This window comes from Hypanus sabinus, chromosome 2 (genome assembly GCF_030144855.1).
Source record: "Hypanus sabinus isolate sHypSab1 chromosome 2, sHypSab1.hap1, whole genome shotgun sequence".
NCBI classification, from domain to species: Eukaryota; Metazoa; Chordata; class Chondrichthyes; order Myliobatiformes; family Dasyatidae; genus Hypanus; species Hypanus sabinus.
Window position 1 is genome coordinate 167,463,598 of NC_082707.1, and position 16,909 is coordinate 167,480,506.

At 40.2% G+C, this 16,909-nt stretch overlaps 1 protein-coding gene across 4 annotated transcripts in view; it reads right to left on the reverse strand.

The window, feature by feature from the left end:
• Positions 1–16,909, reverse strand: part of tecpr2 (tectonin beta-propeller repeat containing 2) — a 133,736-nt gene that overhangs the window by 89,637 nt on the left and 27,190 nt on the right. For all 4 annotated transcript variants that reach the window (XM_059958917.1, XM_059958911.1, XM_059958909.1 and 1 more), the window contains 2 exons: positions 6,231–6,546; positions 3,176–3,305 (listed from right to left, as the gene is read on the reverse strand). In XM_059958917.1, the coding sequence (XP_059814900.1) occupies positions 3,176–3,305; positions 6,231–6,546 (446 nt within the window). The remainder of the gene's footprint in view (positions 1–3,175; positions 3,306–6,230; positions 6,547–16,909) is intronic.

The following is a 16,909-nucleotide window of genomic DNA, read 5'->3' on the forward strand; positions in this document are numbered from 1 at the left end:
AGATACATTTAAGATACTCTCCACCTCCTCCTCTCTTTTCATCCCTAACAATGCATTCAAATTTATTATCCTTTTCTTTCTTCTCCCCTACATCTTCGGGCTGAGCGCATCCTTTCTCCATCATCTGCCTTTCCTCCCTCATACACAGTCTCTTTACTTGCTCTACTGGTGAACTAACCTCCTCTCTCATAGTTTCCTCAAATTGATTCCCGTCCCCCCATCTTACTAGTTTAAAGTCTGCCCTGTAGCCCTAGCAAACCTCCCCACTAGGATATTGGTCCCCCCACGATTCAAGTGTAACCCGTCCTTCTTGAACAGGTCACGCCTGCTCCAGAAGAGGTCCCAATGATCCAGAAACTTGAATCCCTGCCTCTCTCATACCTCTGTAATTCCCTTTACAGGTGTCCCCTGTTATTCGAACGTTCGCTTTACGACACCTTGCTGTTACAAAAGACCTACATTAGTTACCAGTTTTTGCTGACAGGTGTTTTCACTGTTATGAAAAAAGGCAGCGCGTGCGCCGAGCAGCCAAGCTCCTCCCCGGCACTGCATCGCTTAAACACGTGCCTGTGAGCACCTGTGCTTTATGTCGATTTATTTTGTGTATCCGTTGGCAAGATGAGTTCTAAGGTATCGGAAAAGCCTAAAAGAGCACGTAAAGGTGTTACACTTAGCGTAAAACTAGACATGATAAAGCGTTTTGGTCGTGGTGAATGAAGTAAAGACATAGTGAGTTTGGCTAAGGAGGCTGGGTTGGTGGAAGTTGACGAAGATGACATTGAAGAGGTTTTGGCATCCCGTGACCAAGAACTGACAGATAAAGAGCTGATGAAGAGGAAAGGATAACAATTGAAACCAAACGCAGTAGCAAACGGCCTGAAAGTGAAGTCGTCCAGGAACTGAATGTGAAGCAATTGCGTGAGATTTTTGCTGCAGTTGACAACGCTGCAATGATTGCAGAAAAGTATGACTTTAATTTTGAAAGGATACGTAGGTTTAGGGTATATTTGCAGGATGGTTTGAGTGCTTACAAATAACTGTATGATACAAAAATACACGAGGCTAAGCAGTCAAGCATACTGTCATTTTTCAAGCCTTCCACATCAGCCACAGCAGACGACGAACCTCAACCTTTGACATCGAGGCAGGCAGACATAGAAGAAGGTGACCTGCCTGCTCTGATGGAAACAGACGACGATGAGATGACTCCCCAGTCTCCTCTACCTCCCATCACCCCAACCTCCGACAACTCAGCCTAACACACCATCAACAGTGTGCTTGCTGTCTTCCCGATTCTGGTAAGTGAAACTACACTGGATGTACATTATTTCTACTTTATATAGGCTGTGTATTTTTATGTGTTATTTGGTATGATTTGGCAGCTTCATAGCTTAAAGGTTACTGGAAAGAGTGCTTCTGCCCAAGAGTACTTGCACTGAGTGTTCTTGCTGCGAGGGCTGTCGAGAGCGCTTGCGTGAGATTTTCTTTACGGTGGACAGTGCTGCAATAATTGCAGAAAAGCATTCCTACTTTATATTGGCTGTATATTAATCAGATCATTCCTGCTTTTACTATACGTTACTGCTATTTTAGGTTTTATATGTTATTTAGCATGATTTGGTAGGTTATTTTTTTGGATCTGGGGTCGCTCACAAATTTTCCCCATATAAATAAATGGTAATTGCTTCTTCACTTTACGACATTCCGGCTTACGAACCATTTCATAGGAACGCTCTACCTTTGAATAGCAGGGGAAACCTGTACTGTAATACTGATCTATCTGACTTCAGCTTCTCCTTCTCAAATTTCAGGGTGAATTCAATCATTTGAAATAAACCTTCTTATATGTTAGTATAATAGTTAAATGCAAATGTTAAATTTATTTAAAAAAATGAAGCAGGATTACAAAGAGCTATACAACTGTGCTTGGGTCTAGTTCTTCATGATTTATATCACTGATTTGGCTAAGATAAAGAATATCACACTTCCAAAATGGTTGACTACATAAAGCTAGGTGGGATTGTGAGTGCAGAAGGAGTTGAGGCGATTTACTAGACTGCTTACAGGGATGGCAGGTTGCTGAACAAGAAGAGACTGGAAATGTATTCTTTAGGGTTTGTAGCATAAGAGCAGATTTGGTGAAATGTTTTTAAAGAGCTTGACGTTAGCAGCAGCATGAATTTTCATCCAGAGTAAAGAGTCTATGACCATAGTTTGAGAATCAGAGGTACTTAAGACTAAGATCAAGAGAAATTTCTTAACCTCACAGGGTAATGACACTTTGAAATATTCTGCCCTAAACAAATGTTCATTCAAAACAGAGATCAATAATTTTCTGGGTACAAAAGAAATCAAGGGATATGTAGGTAGTGGTGGGAGGATGGCAGAGAGGTGAAAGATCAGCCATTATTTTGATAAATCATAGAGCAGGCTGGAAGAGCTACCCCTGTTCCTTTTATTTATAGCAAGTACACAAATTAAAAGTTTTCAATCCCAAAAAGCTAGTACAAATTTAAGATTACTTTTGTGTAATATACTGTAGCTTGTCAACTTTTTCTTCCAATAATTGGGTACAGTTACAAGGAAATGTGCTGCAGTCCAGTGCTCAGCTATATTATCCACGTTATGAGCCTTTTTAACTATGAAGGAGGTGGAGATATAAATACACAGAATTTAAGAGATCCAGGTCTTACCACAGATCTATGGATGTGCATTAAGATACAGCACAGAATAAGCTGAGCCTAAACATGGGACAATTTACAATTGGACTGTGGGAGGAAACTCACACAGTCATGGGGAGAATGTACAAACTCCTTACAGGCAACTGCAGGAATTATTATAATACAATGAGGAGAAGGGACACTAAGATATCTCCCAAATCTATAATCAATCCATCTGGAATGCCAGAAACCAAGACCAACATTAATTCCCAATAGCCAGCAAACAGCTGAAATCTGGCATTCACTTTCTGATCTGTGTGACTCAGACATTATGGCCTTGCAACTTACTATCAACACTGCACTTGCACTGTAAATTCATACTTTATTCTGTATTCTCTTTATGCTTTACTACAGCTCAGCGCATGGGACAATAAAAAAACAATTTACCAGTACCACAATATATGACAGGGCTCAACATTTGTTTTTTTCAAAAATAATTAGTCAACTACTCTTACCCATTTTCAAACCTTCTGGTTTGCTGGAAATCCGAATAATATCGCGATCATCAGACAATATGAAGATCTCATCTTCTACACAGGAAACAGATAGAATACTACTGAACCCTTCCAGTCCACTGATCAGAGCCTGTAAATGTCAAACATCAAATGTGAATACTACTATGAATACTACTGAACCCTTCCAGTCCACCAATCAGAGCTTGTAAATGTCAAACATCAAAAAGGTAAAATCATTACTTAATTCAACCTGATTTTCAACACCTTAAGTCTTTACATATGACAGATTTATTTTTCCTTCATGATCATTAACTTTCAATGAGCGTATATTAACAGTGATCACCAGCAAATGAATATAACATTTGAAGAGCAAAATTTATATCATATAGCATGAAGGAAATTGTACAATCTTTAAAAATATGTGGCTGTAAATGATCAATAAAAGGGCATGCAGGTAATTCAAGTATTTTTCTCCCCAGTATTGGTTTCCATGGCTGATACATTAAAATAACGTAAATGAAACATTCAAAAACACCCACTGTGTCTCTAACTACTACTCAAAATGAAAATGGACCCAGATCCCAACACTAACAAGGGAGTGTTCCAATTTGGCAGAAAATTTTCAACTCTACAAGATTTAGAGAAATGCTCTCTATATGCATTTATAAACTCTCAAAACATTTACTCTAGTCATAATTAGAAATCAGACATAGATCTGAGAATCCATTTTAAAATAATTTCTTCTGTCTTGAACTTCATATCCCATTATAACTTATCTTCATTTATAACAATCATTTCATAAATTATGCCTTTTCAATAGTAGTAGAAAAACTTAATCTGTAATGTTTTCCACAAGTGATGCTTTATTGCAAACATTCACATTAAATTTAAAATGGAATAACTTGCTTTCTTGAGGCAAATTTGGGTGGATAAGTCCTCAGAACCTGACAATGTATCCCTTCTGACCTCATGGGAGGCTAATGCAGAAATTGCATGGGCTTAGACAGAAATATTTAAATTTCTTTAACCGCGGGTGATGTGCGGAAGGACCGGAGGATAGCTAAAGTTGCTCCCCTGTTCAAGAAAGGCTTAAGAATAAGCTGAAAAATTATAGGCCAGTTAGCCTGACATCAGTAGTGGGTAAATTCCAAATGTTCAAGATTGTTTAATGTCAGTTTCTGTACACAATGTAAAGAAAGCAAAATAATTGTTTCTCTGGATCTGATGCAGTACAAAAAAAAGATAAAAATTAAATAAAAATACACAATTAAGATAAATACATAAGATGACTTACATACATAGATTGAGTTTTTGTTCATAAAGTGGCAGTAGGAACAGGAGTGCTTGTACATGAGGTGGCTCTGACAGAAAATGAAGTAGTGTTGGGGTGGGGTGGGTTAGTGGGTAGAGACATTGATCAGCCTTATTGCTTGGGAAAAATAACTGTTTCTGAGCCTGGCAGGCCTAATGTGAATGGGATAAACAGTTCATGAGCAGGGTGGATGGGATTCTTTATGATGTTACCAGCCCTTTCCCAGCACTTTTCTGTCCTTGATGGCAGGTAGGCTGGTGCTGGGTTGGGCAGTTTTCACTACCCATTGAAGAGCTTTCTGATCCACCATTCCATGCCGTGAGGTGATGCAGCATGTTAGGATGTGCTCCGTTATAATGAGTACAGATGCATTTTGTCCGGCTCTTTTCCGCTTCCTCAGATCGAGGAGTCCGTGAGCTCTCCTGATCCTGTAGGATGTGCTCCGAGGTACGTCATGCAAGATGTGCACACTCAGGAGTTCGACTGCTCTGCCACCAGTACAAAGGGGTTCGAGTGTGTAAGAGGTAGGGTAGTAAGTATCTGGATAGACAGCACTTGATTAGGGATAGCCAACACAGCCTTGTGTGTGGTAGGTAGTGTCTAACTAATCTTACAGAATTTTTCAAGGAGATTACCAATAAAGGTGATGATGGAAAGGCAGTGGACATTGTTGAAGACCTTACTAATGTCCACATAGACAATGTCCTGCATGGGCGGCCAGTCGAGGTGGCTCAATAATTGGCATTCAGGGTGAGGCAGTAAACTGAATTCAACATTGGCTTTGTGGGAGAAGCCAGAAAGCGGCTGCCTCTCTGACCGCAGGCCTGCAACTAACGGTGTGCCACAGAGATTGGAGCTGGGTCAATTGCTGCTTGTCATCTAGATCAATGATCTGGATGATAATGTGGTAAACTGGATCAGCAAATTTGTAGATGACACCAAGATTGGGGGCATAGTGGGCAGTGAGGAAGACTATCAAAGCTTGCAGTGGGATTTGGGCCAGCTGGAAAAATCGACTAGAAGATGGAAGATGGAATTTAATGCAGACAAATGTGAGGTGTTATACCTATTGTGAGGGCAAACCAGGCTAGGACTTGCATTGAGTAGAGCATTGAGAAGTGCGGATGAACAGAAGGATCTAGGAGCACAAGTTCATTAATTCCTAAAAGTGGCAGCACAAGTAGATAGGGTCACGAAGAGGGCTTTTGGCACACTGTCTTTTATAAATCAGAGTACTGAGTATGTGTGTTGGGATGTTACATTGGAGATGTAGAAGACTTTGGTGACACCAAAATTGGCGCATCGTGTGCAGAACTGACAGTAAGTATACCAATAAGACTGAAGTAGTATAGAGGAAAAATTACATGGTGTTGCTGTGATTTGAGGGTTTTGAGTTATAAAGAAAGGTTGGTAGGTAACAATTTTTTCCCTGGAGCGGAGGGAATGAGGGGAGATTTCATAGAGGTATAAAAATTATGAGTATAGGTAAGGTAAACGTAAGCAGGTTTTTTCCACTGAAATTGGGTGACACTAGAACTAGATGCGAGGAACAAGCTGCTAGCTGCCAGACGAAGTGGTGGATACAGGTTTAGTTGCAACAGTTAAGAGAAGTTTAGATAAGGACATGGATGGGAGGGCTATGGAGAACAATGCAGGCATATAATAATGGGGTGAAGGGCTGTAGTGTAGTGCTCTGTGATAGGGCGAGTCCACAAAATGATACTAGCTTTGCCTTTTGCATACCTGGTTAACCGCATCAATCACATAAATACTAGTCTCATTCCAGCTCAGTACCCATCCGTCTTGTAAGCAGCATTTTAACAGGCCAAGATTTCTCTCAGTTGTTTTGACATCCTTAATTTTAGTTGTCAAACTTGCTCGTGGCAACAACTCAAATGGCTTCACACCACTGGCAAATACACCTTTTAGAATGAGTGTTGACTGCACTGTTCCTCGTGCATCTGATTTCCACAGTCTAAGTCCAGGTCTTGAAGCATACAAATTAACGTCAGTTTGTTTGCAGAGGCCTGGTATAAAACATGCTCCAAATTTTCCAGCACTGTAAGTGTGAGAAATTAAGAATATCTTAGTTGCTTTTTCTGCAATTATGAATTGAATTTGCAAATGTAATGTACAAGTTCCCCTATTTTGTTTATAATTATTTTAATTCCGTTCCAAATTGAAGATATAGCACAATATCTGTAATTAAGAACAATACATTTGATAATTGAGGTATACACCTGCAGTTTATTGTGGCATTCATATTCTGAGCTAGAATTTCAATACCTCACATTCTTTACTTGCTTCATAACTTTTTTGTTAGTCAGTTTTCAGTAAGCCAGTCAAACACCTTCAACAAAAAACAGTAGAATCCATTTCATGTAGCTTCAGAAAATGATAAAGCACCCCCCCCCCCAGCACTTAACCAACTTACTTTTATCACCATATTCCACTTGTTCATTCAACATACTCCCCCGAGCCATGAATGTTAGAATTCAGTAAAGTGACATGGTGTGGAAGGAATTCAGAAAAAAACTGCAATGATTTGGATTAGCAACTTGAGGGATAAGCTGCAACAGTGTGGTATGATGAAAGGATAAAATAGTGTAATCTTTTCTTCCCTATGCAAAGTGAAATTAGTTACACTGGAGAGAAAAGCTACACTACAAATTTTTAAAAACTTTTAAAAAATTCAATAATACTGATAATAAATTAGAGGATTTCTGACTAGACAATAGAACATTTGATAGTGGGGATGAATAATACTGGGGACGGAAAAAATGGCAGTGAAGCGCAGAATTTTGAAACAAAATGAAATTTTATTTATTTCGGTCAATACAAATATAACAAAAAGCATCATTTTCAACGATGATTTCATAAGACAAAATTAAATAATAAAAATCTTTTAAAACAGACTGAAAGGGTGTAGGCTTAAGCTACAGCTTATTAGGCCTACTCCTCTTACTTACACAACAACATATTTGGTGTCAATCATCACATCAAAACAAAAAATTTCATAATCTTTTAACACAAAATTCAATTCCAAGAATTGTTTATTTACATTACTCCCATTCATTTTAAATCATGTATTTTATATTTGTTCATTAAATCATTTTAAAATGATTTTTTAAACTTGTTAAGTGTGGTGCATGTTTTTAAATTCTCACAACAACTGTTCCATAGATTCACCCCTCTGACTGAAGTACAATGATTTTTTTACATTTGTTCTTATCTTTTGTTTTTGATGATTTGTTCCTCTCAAATCATCAACGAGGAAATCTGCAGGTGCTGGAAATTCAAGCAACACACACAAAATGCTGGTGGAACACAGCAGGTCAGGCAGCATCTACAGGAAGAAGCACTGTCGACGTTTCGGGCTGAGACCGTTCATCAGGACTAACTGAAAGATAGTAAGAAGTGTGAAAGTGGGAGGGAGGGGGGAAATCCAAAATGATAGGTGAAGGGATAAAGCTAAGAGCTAGAAAGTTGATTGGCAAAAGGGATACAGAGCTGGAGCGGGAAAGAATCATGGGACGGGAGGCCTCGGGAGAAAGAAAGGGGGAGGGGAGCACCAGAGGAAGATGGAGAACAGGCAAAAAGTGATTGTGAGAGGAGCAGAGAGAGGAGAAAAAAAGAGAAAAAAAAGAAAAGAGAGTAAATAATAAATAAATAAGGGATGGGGTAAGAAGGGGAGGAGGGGCATTAACGGAAGTTAGAGAAATCAGAGTTCATGCCATCAGGTTGGAGGCTACCCAGACGGAATATAAGGTGCTGTTACTCCAACCTGAACATTCCACCAGCATTTTGTGTGTGTTCCTCTCCAATCATGCTGACTTTCTCTCATTTTAAACAATCTTTGGATACTTTGTGGTAACTGCCCACTTTTGACTTTATACATAATTTGTATTATTTTAAAATCTACAAAATCTCTGAATTTTAAAGTGTTTTGCACGTACTATTGAGTGAGAAATACCGGAAAAAGAACCTGGACTTTAAGGAGTAAATAAAATCAAGGTTACAATCTACAAACCAAGCTCAAAACAGGGTTTTTGACAGGACAAAACTTATCACTGAATGTGTATAGTGACTTTTAAGCTTTGAGTAGTTTATATTATTTAACAAGTTGAGGTTCATGCCGTACATGGGATAGAAACCAAGGAAGGAATTCTACTCTTGATATCGTTGAAAAAAACTGCTTGAAAAACAGTTTGAAAGTGATTAACTCAAAGCCAATCAGATTGGATTAATTTATTCAATTACAAATGAATCCAACCTGCATCACAAGTGTACGGGGAAAAAAAAATATCAGCATTTTCCAAGTGTTTATTTGATAAGGAGATACAGTCCCAATGCAATTTGCACTATATTCTGGACAAACAGGATGACTGGGAAGATGAAGGTCTGAAATAAGAGCCTCAAAAGAGAACAAATAACATTTCAATTCTGTGTATGCTGTGGTGGCAGGAGGAAAGATGCAAGAATGCAGAACAATTACTAATGAGAATCTGGGAAATTTCAAAATAGACAATATACGCTTGATCACTAATCTCAGTAGGTTCCAATGAAATGACTGAGAAAAAGGTGATTAAACAGCAGAATGCATTTAAGTGACTGTCTTCACAAGTGAAAATCAGCAATTTCTTGCAATGCTATTGCAATTAGATCAAGATGTGCATACATTTTTACAGCATGCACACATTTTATGTTCAGGAAAGGTAGATTCAAAATGAATTATTGGGCAAGTGTCACCAGCAAAGATATCGGAAACATAAAATCTGACGCATTATTCATCTTTATCGGCGTACCAGAATCAGATTTAATCACTGGCATTTGTCAGGAAATTTGTAGTTTTACAGAGGCAGTACATAGCAATACATAGTAAGAAAAACAATATATTGCAATATGTACAAAAATTAAACAGTGCAAAAAGAGAGCAAAAAAGTAATCTAAAAAAGTGAGGTAGTGTTCAGGGGCTCATTATCCATTCAGAATTCTGATGACAGACGGTAAAATATTCCTGAAACATTGAATGTACCTCCTCCTGATGGTAGCAATGAGAGGAGGGCATGTTCTGGGTAATGGAGGACCTTAATGATGGATGCCACATTTTTGAGGCATCACCTTTTGAAGGTGTCCTCGATGCTGGAGAGACTGCCCATGGTTGAGTTTACAATTTCCTGCAGCTTTTTCTACTCCTGTAAAGTGACCCCTCCATACCAGACAGTGATGCAACCAGTAAGAATGCTCTCCATGGTATATCTGTTTCTGGTAACATACCAAGTCTCTTAAAACTCCTAATGAAATATAGCCACTCTCATGCCTTCTTTGTAACTGCATCAAAGTTAGACTCAGGATAGAACTTCAGAGATGGTGACACTCAGGAACTTGAAACTACTCTTCCTTTCCACGCTGATCCCTCTATGAGGATTGATCTGTGTTCCTCAACTTCCCCTTCCTGAAGGCCACAATCCTTGGCCTTACTGATGATGAGTGCAAGGTTGTTGTGACATCCCTTAATCAGCTGATCGATCTCTCTCCCGTATGCCTCATCACCACCTGAAATTCTGCCAACAATATAGTGCCTTTTAAAAGTATTGAGCCCCCACCCCAATCCTTTGTTCACATAAATGAGTATTATAACTAGGGATTTCGATCAATTTAACTGAGAATTTTTATTTGCTGATCATATGCTCCTTTTTTCACAGTACAGCCCCAAAATCAAGGAAAATTGAAAAGCATATAAAACTAAATATTCAAAAACTGAAACAACACACACAAAATGCTGGTGGAACACAGCAGGCCAGGCAGCATCTATAAGGAGAAGCACTGTTGACATTTTGGGCCGAGACCCTTCGTCAGGACTGTCAAAAACTGAGATGTTAGCAGTTCTCCCTTTGCTCAGAGCCACCTCTCACAGCTACTACAGCCAGTAACCTTTATGGAAAAGTCTCTGTTAGCTTTGCACAACATGACAGAGCAAGATTTGCCAGGTTAATTGGGGAGCGGCAGGGGACGGCAATCTTGAGGTCCTGCCAGAGATGTTTGATTGGATAAAGGTCAAGTCTCCGACTGGGCCACTTAAGGACATCAATTTTCTTCACTTGAAGCAACTCCATGGTTGCTCTGTCAGTGTGCTGTGGGTCTGTGCCCTGCTGAAAGATGAACTTTGTCCCCAGTTTAAACTTTCTGGCAGAGGCTAGCAGGATTTTATCCAGGACCAGATTTCCAGTCCCTGCTGCTGAAAAGTATCCCCATAGCACAATGCTATCTCCACCAAACCTTAAAGTAGGTGTGGTGTTACCTCATTGATGCACAGTATTAGATGCACGCCACATGTACTGCTTAATGTTGAGGTCAAAAAGTTCCACTTTAGTCTTGTCTAACCAAAAGCCCTTCTTCCACATCTTTACAGCATCTTCTAACTGAAGTCTTGTAAAGTGGTTACAAGCAAGTATATGCTTTTCTTTTAGATAGTGCTTCTTCTTTGCCACCCTTCCATAAATACCTTTTTGTGCAAGAACTTGGAGATTGTGGAGCCAAGAACCTTACCTCAAGTTGCAGCCACTGACTTCCACATCTCATTCAAAAAGACCGTTGATGTCACAGTAGCCCTCTTTCCTTTCTTCTCTGGCGACTAAGTTTAGAGGGGTGACCTGATCTAGCCATACTTTTTCCACAATGGACTGCACTGAGTTCCAAAGCATGTTCAGTGCCTGTCAGATGGTCTTGCCATTCTCCAGATGTGGGCTTCTCTATTATTATTTCCCCGATTTGCTTTGAATGCTCTTTTGGTCTTCATCTTGACTTGCTCTGTTAAAAATCTACCATCATGTTGGACCTTACAGAGAAGAGGTATTTACTCTAATGCATTCATTGAAAACAGGTGATCTTCCAATTTTCTACATCAATAAATTGGGTGAGCTGGTAAGATAATACAGGATATTGCACCTAAAGATATTAGTGTGGTAATTAAAAAGTGCATGAATACTTCTTCAGCATCACAATTTTAGTTTTATTAATTTTTAAAAATTTGCTGGTAGGTTTTGGAATTTCTCTTGATTTGAGATGATGCACGATGTTCAAAGATTAGCTCAAAAAAATCTTACTTCAATATATTTTAAATTTAGAAACTGAGACAGTAAAATGCGAGAATAGTTATGGGCGCTGATGGGCTTTTCAATAGACAATAGGTGCAGAAGTAGACCATTCGGCCCCTCGAGTCTGCACCGCCATTCTGAGATCATGGCTGATCATTCACTATCAATACCCAGTCCCTGCCTTGTCCCCATATCCCTTGATTCCCCTATCCATCAGATATCTATCTAGCTCCTTCTTGAAAGCATCCAGAGAATTGGCCTCCACTGTCTTCCGAGGCAGTGCATTCCACACCTCCACAACTCTCTAGGAGAAGAAGCTCTTCCTCAACTCTGTTTTAAATAACTGACCTCTTATTCTCAATCCATGCCCTCTGGTACTGGACTCTCCCAACATCTGGAACATATTTCCTGCCTCAATCCTATCAAATCCTTTAATTATCTTAAACGTTTCAATCAGATCCCCTCTCAATCTCCTCAATTCCAGCGTGTACAAGCCCAATCTCTCCAATCTCTCTGCGTAAGACAGCCCTGCCATCCCAGGAATCAACCTAGTGAATCTACGCTGCACTTCCTCAATTGCCAGAATGTCCTTCCTTAAACCTGGAGACCAAAACTGTACACAATATTCCAGGTGTGGTCTCACCAGGGCCCTGTACAAATGCAAAAGGACATCCTTGCTCTTGTATTCAATTCCCCTTGTAACAAAGGCCAACATTCCATTTGCCCTCTTCACTGCCTGTTGCACTTGCTCATTCACCTTCATTGACTGGTGAACTAGGACTCCTAGGTCTCTTTGCATTTCTCCCTTACCTAACTCTACACCGTTCAGACAATACTCTGCCCTCTTGTTCCTGCTTCCAAAGTGGATAACTTCACATTTATTCACAATGAATGACATCTGCCAAGTATCTGCCCACTCACCCAGCCGATCCAAGTCTCCCTGTATTCTCCTAACTTCGTCTTCGCATGTCACACTGCCACCCAGTTTAGTATCGTCAGCAAACTTGCTGATATAGTTTTCAATGCCCTCATCTAAATAGTTGACATAAATCGTAAAGAGCTTTTCAACTTACTATAATTGTGTCATCGGCTAATTTATAGAAGGCGTTTGAGCAGAGGCTAGCCACACAGTCGTGGGTGTAGAGAGAGTAAAGAAGTGGGCTGAGCACACACCCTTGAGGTGTGCCAGTGTTGACTGTCACTAAGGAAGAGATGTTATTTTCAATCAGCACTGACTGTGGTGTCCCAGTGAAGAAGTCAAGGATCCGGTTGCCGAGGAGGTACAGAGGCCCAGGTTTTGGAGCTTGTTGATTAGAACTGAGTGTATGATGGTGTTGACTACAAAGCTGTAATCAATAAAAAGCAGCCTGATGTAGGTTTTGCTATTGTTCAAGTGATCCAAGGCCAAGTGGAGAGCTAGTGAGATTGCAGCTGCTGTCGACCTATTGTGTCAATAAGCAAGTTGCTGTGGATCTGGGTCCTTGCTTAGGCAGGAGTGGATTCTGGCCATGGCCAAACTCTCAAAGCACTTCATCACAGTAGATGTGAGTGTAACTGGATGATAGTTGTTGAGGCAGCTCACCCTGCTCTTCTTGGGCACAAATATGACTGTCAACCCTTTTGAAGAAGGTGGGAATCTCCGACTGCAGCACTGAGAGATTGAAGATATTCTTGAACACTCCCACCATTTGCATGGCACAGGTTTTCAATGCCCTACCAGGTACACCATCAGGGACTGACACCTTGCCTAAATGCCGGCAGCACAAACACAGACAGGTGATCAGCCTTTCCGAAGTGTGAGCATGGGAGGCGTTCTTGATGGTGGTTGTGTTTTGGCTCCTCAGGTGATATGTGAGTGGTAGTTGTTCTGTGACTGTTTCAAGCTGACCTGGTTGAAATCCCCTGAAATGACAGTTCAGGCGTCATGGTGCGATGTTTTGTGACTGCTGATCATACTGCTCAGCACCTTCAGTGCCTGCTTGACACTGTCCTGAGGAAGAATGTACACCACTCCCAGATAAAATGGACATTTGACCATGGCAGGATCCAGACAGAAGCGCCATAGCTGTGCACTACGATGACTGAATCAGAAAGCATACTCCACCTCCTCAGCTGTGCTGTCTTTGCAGAGAATGGTGAATCCACGGGCTGCAGCGCGGCATCCAAAATGGCGGAGGTGGGCCATGCTTCCGTGAAGCAAAATATACAGCACTCCCTGATGTTCCTCTGGTACAACAATCATGCTCTGATGTCTTCAATTTTATTTTCTAGAGACTGTACATTTGCCAGCAGGATAGTCGGGAGTTGGTGAAGGTGGATCTAAGGCCTCTGCATTTTAATCATACTCATAGACTGTTTTCTTAAAGGGGATCTACACTCATGACCCAAGTGTGCAGTCTGGGATCCACTAATATTGCTAGATTCAATAGAATTAATTTAAAATGATATTGCTTGCCTAAGTACACAAGGTTGTGACTGGATTTCAGGTGTAATAGTCCCAAGTAGGAATATTTGATGATTCCCAACAGAACTGCACATAAAGAGTCATTACTTATTGGCACCATAATGATGCATGTCACAAAGTAAAGTCAGTCCTGAAGTTAGTTGCTTCTTTTGAAAGAAACTGGAATTATGAGAGAGTGTGAGGCTATGCTTCCTGATGCAGTGAATTAAATTTTGTTTCAGGGCATACATGATGATACAAGAAGAGGAGACTGAACTCACTAGGTGATGATATCATTACAGGAGCACTATAGGTAAATCAAAGGTTGAACAGGACCTGAATAATTGGAATTTGTGATATTAACACTGTGGTGAAAATGCAGATCTAATGACACAGAAACTAATCAGCTGGTTCAGCACTGATTCATAACAATTGGTCTCATTCTCCGTATTTTCCTGTACCCCTTTTACTTATTCTCTCTCCCTCACATTCCAAGAAATGAACCAACAGCAAATATTTGGGATGGTCAATGAAACCAGAGCAGCTAAAGGAAACCCACAATTCAAAGAAAACACGTTAACTGTACAAAACCTGAAGTCTGGTCTAAAGCAGCAGTGCTAACTCGTGTCATCAAACCTCCCTTTAGCTCTGGCAAGTTCGATTCTTCTACAGTTTAGTTTTTCCTCTGCATTTCTTTAATTTTGCCTTGCAGAATTGTTCCTGTACAATTTCCCAGAAGGAAGAGGCTGCTGCAAGGTGCATATTAAAGTCAGATGTATCAGTACTAGAGGAGTAAAGGGAATCAGAGAGGATTGAGAGAGAGGTTGACCAAAGTTGTTTGGAAGGACACAATAGTAATGATGACAGCAGAGCAGCAATGGCGGGAACTTCTGGAAGCAATTCAGAAGACGCAGGGTAGATACATCCTAAAAATGTATTCTAAGGACAGGATGACACAACTGTGGCTGATAAAGGAAGTCAAAGCCAACATTAATGCAAAAGCAATGGCATACATTAGAGCAAAAATTAAGATTCAAAGATTGGAAGTACATTTATTATCAAAGTATGAATAAATTATTCGTGTATTCATATAAGTATGAATAAGTTGAATAACTTATACAACCTTGAGATTTGTCTGCTTAAAGGCAGCCACAAAACAAAAAAAAATCAAAGGAACCCAACTAAAAAAATAAAGACAATGCACAGAGAAAGAGAAAAAAACCCACAAAATCATGCAAACAATAAGCAAGCAACAGCATTCCGAACCAAATTGAGTCCTTAGATCCAAATCCCCGGAGCCCAAGCTTGGAGTCAGTTCAATATATTAGCGGGGCAAATTGCCACAAAGTTTACAAACAAGAAGCACAGCAGTTGGGCCAGTGCGAATCTGGACTGGCGTTTAAGTTATTCAAAGAGCAAATCATGCCTTGCATTAGGACCAGTGTCATGCTACAGCGATATGCTCTGGGTTTACAACTCACTGCCAAGCCCAAAGTCTTTCTTGATCTCTTCAAATCGGCTCCACACTTAGTGGCTCAACCTCGCACACGGGTTAGTTGGATGGACATTGATTCTCCTCTGCCTTGTCTTCTCCTCTCCGAATCATTCGCTTCAACTCCTTCTACGACACCATCTCGAACACATTATGCTTTGTAACGCACCAGGACAGCTCATCTCTACAATTAGCTTCGCCTTTGCTCATCTCTTCATTATTTACAGAGATAGTAATAGGGCACATGAAAATGACATACAAATTTAATAAGTATTTTGCATCAGTCTTCAATGCAGAGGACTCTTAATAGTACATCAGATATTTGAGAGTGTCAAGGGCAGGAGTGCGTGCAGTTGCTAATATTCAGGAGATGGTTCTTGGGAAACTGAAAGATTTGAAGGTAGATAAGTCACCTGGATCAGATGGACTACACCCCTGATATCCGAACAGGCAGCTGAAGAGATTGGGGAGGAATTACTAATGATCTTTCAAGAATAGATCTCCGGAGGACTGGAAAATTGCAAATTCACTCCACTCTTCAAGAAGGAAGGGAAGCAAAATTAAGAAAATTATAGGCCAGTTAGCCTGAACTCAGTGGTTGGGAAGATGCTGGAGTTGATCGTTAAAGATGTAGTTTTGGGGTACTTACAGGCATGTGATAAAACAAGCCAAAATTAGCATGGTTTCCTTCAGGGAAATTCTTGCCTGACATATCTATTGGAATTCTTTGAAGAAATAACAAGCAGAATAGACAAAGGAGAATCGGTGGAATTTGTATACTTGAATTTTCAGAAGGCCTTTGACAAGGTGCCGCACATGAGGCTGCTAAACAAGATAACAGCCCATAGTATTACAGAAAAGATACTAGCATAGGTAGAACACTGGCTTATTTGTAGGAGGCAAAGTGTGGGAATAAAGGATCTTTTTTGGATTGACTGCCGGTGACTAGTGGTCTTCCTCAAGTATACGCATGGGAACGCTTCTTTTTATGTCGTATGTCAACAATCTGGATGATGAAATTCTTGGCTTTGTGGCCAAATTTACAGATAGTATCAAGTAAACAGAGACTTAGACAGATTAGGAGAATGGGCAAAAAGGTGGCAGATGGAATACAGTGTCAGGAAGTGGCTGGTCATGCACTTTGGTAGAAGGAATAGACTATTTTCTAAATGGGGAGACAATTCAAAAATCTGAGGTGCAAAGGGATTTGCAAGTTCTTGAGCAGGATTCCAAAATGGTTAATTTGCAGTTTGAATTGATGGTTAGGAAAGTGAATGCAATGTTAGCATTCATTTAAAGAGGACTAGAATATAAAAGCAAGGATGTAATGTTGAAAATTTATAAAACACTGATGAGGCTTCATTTGGGAGTATTGTGAGCAGTTTTGGGC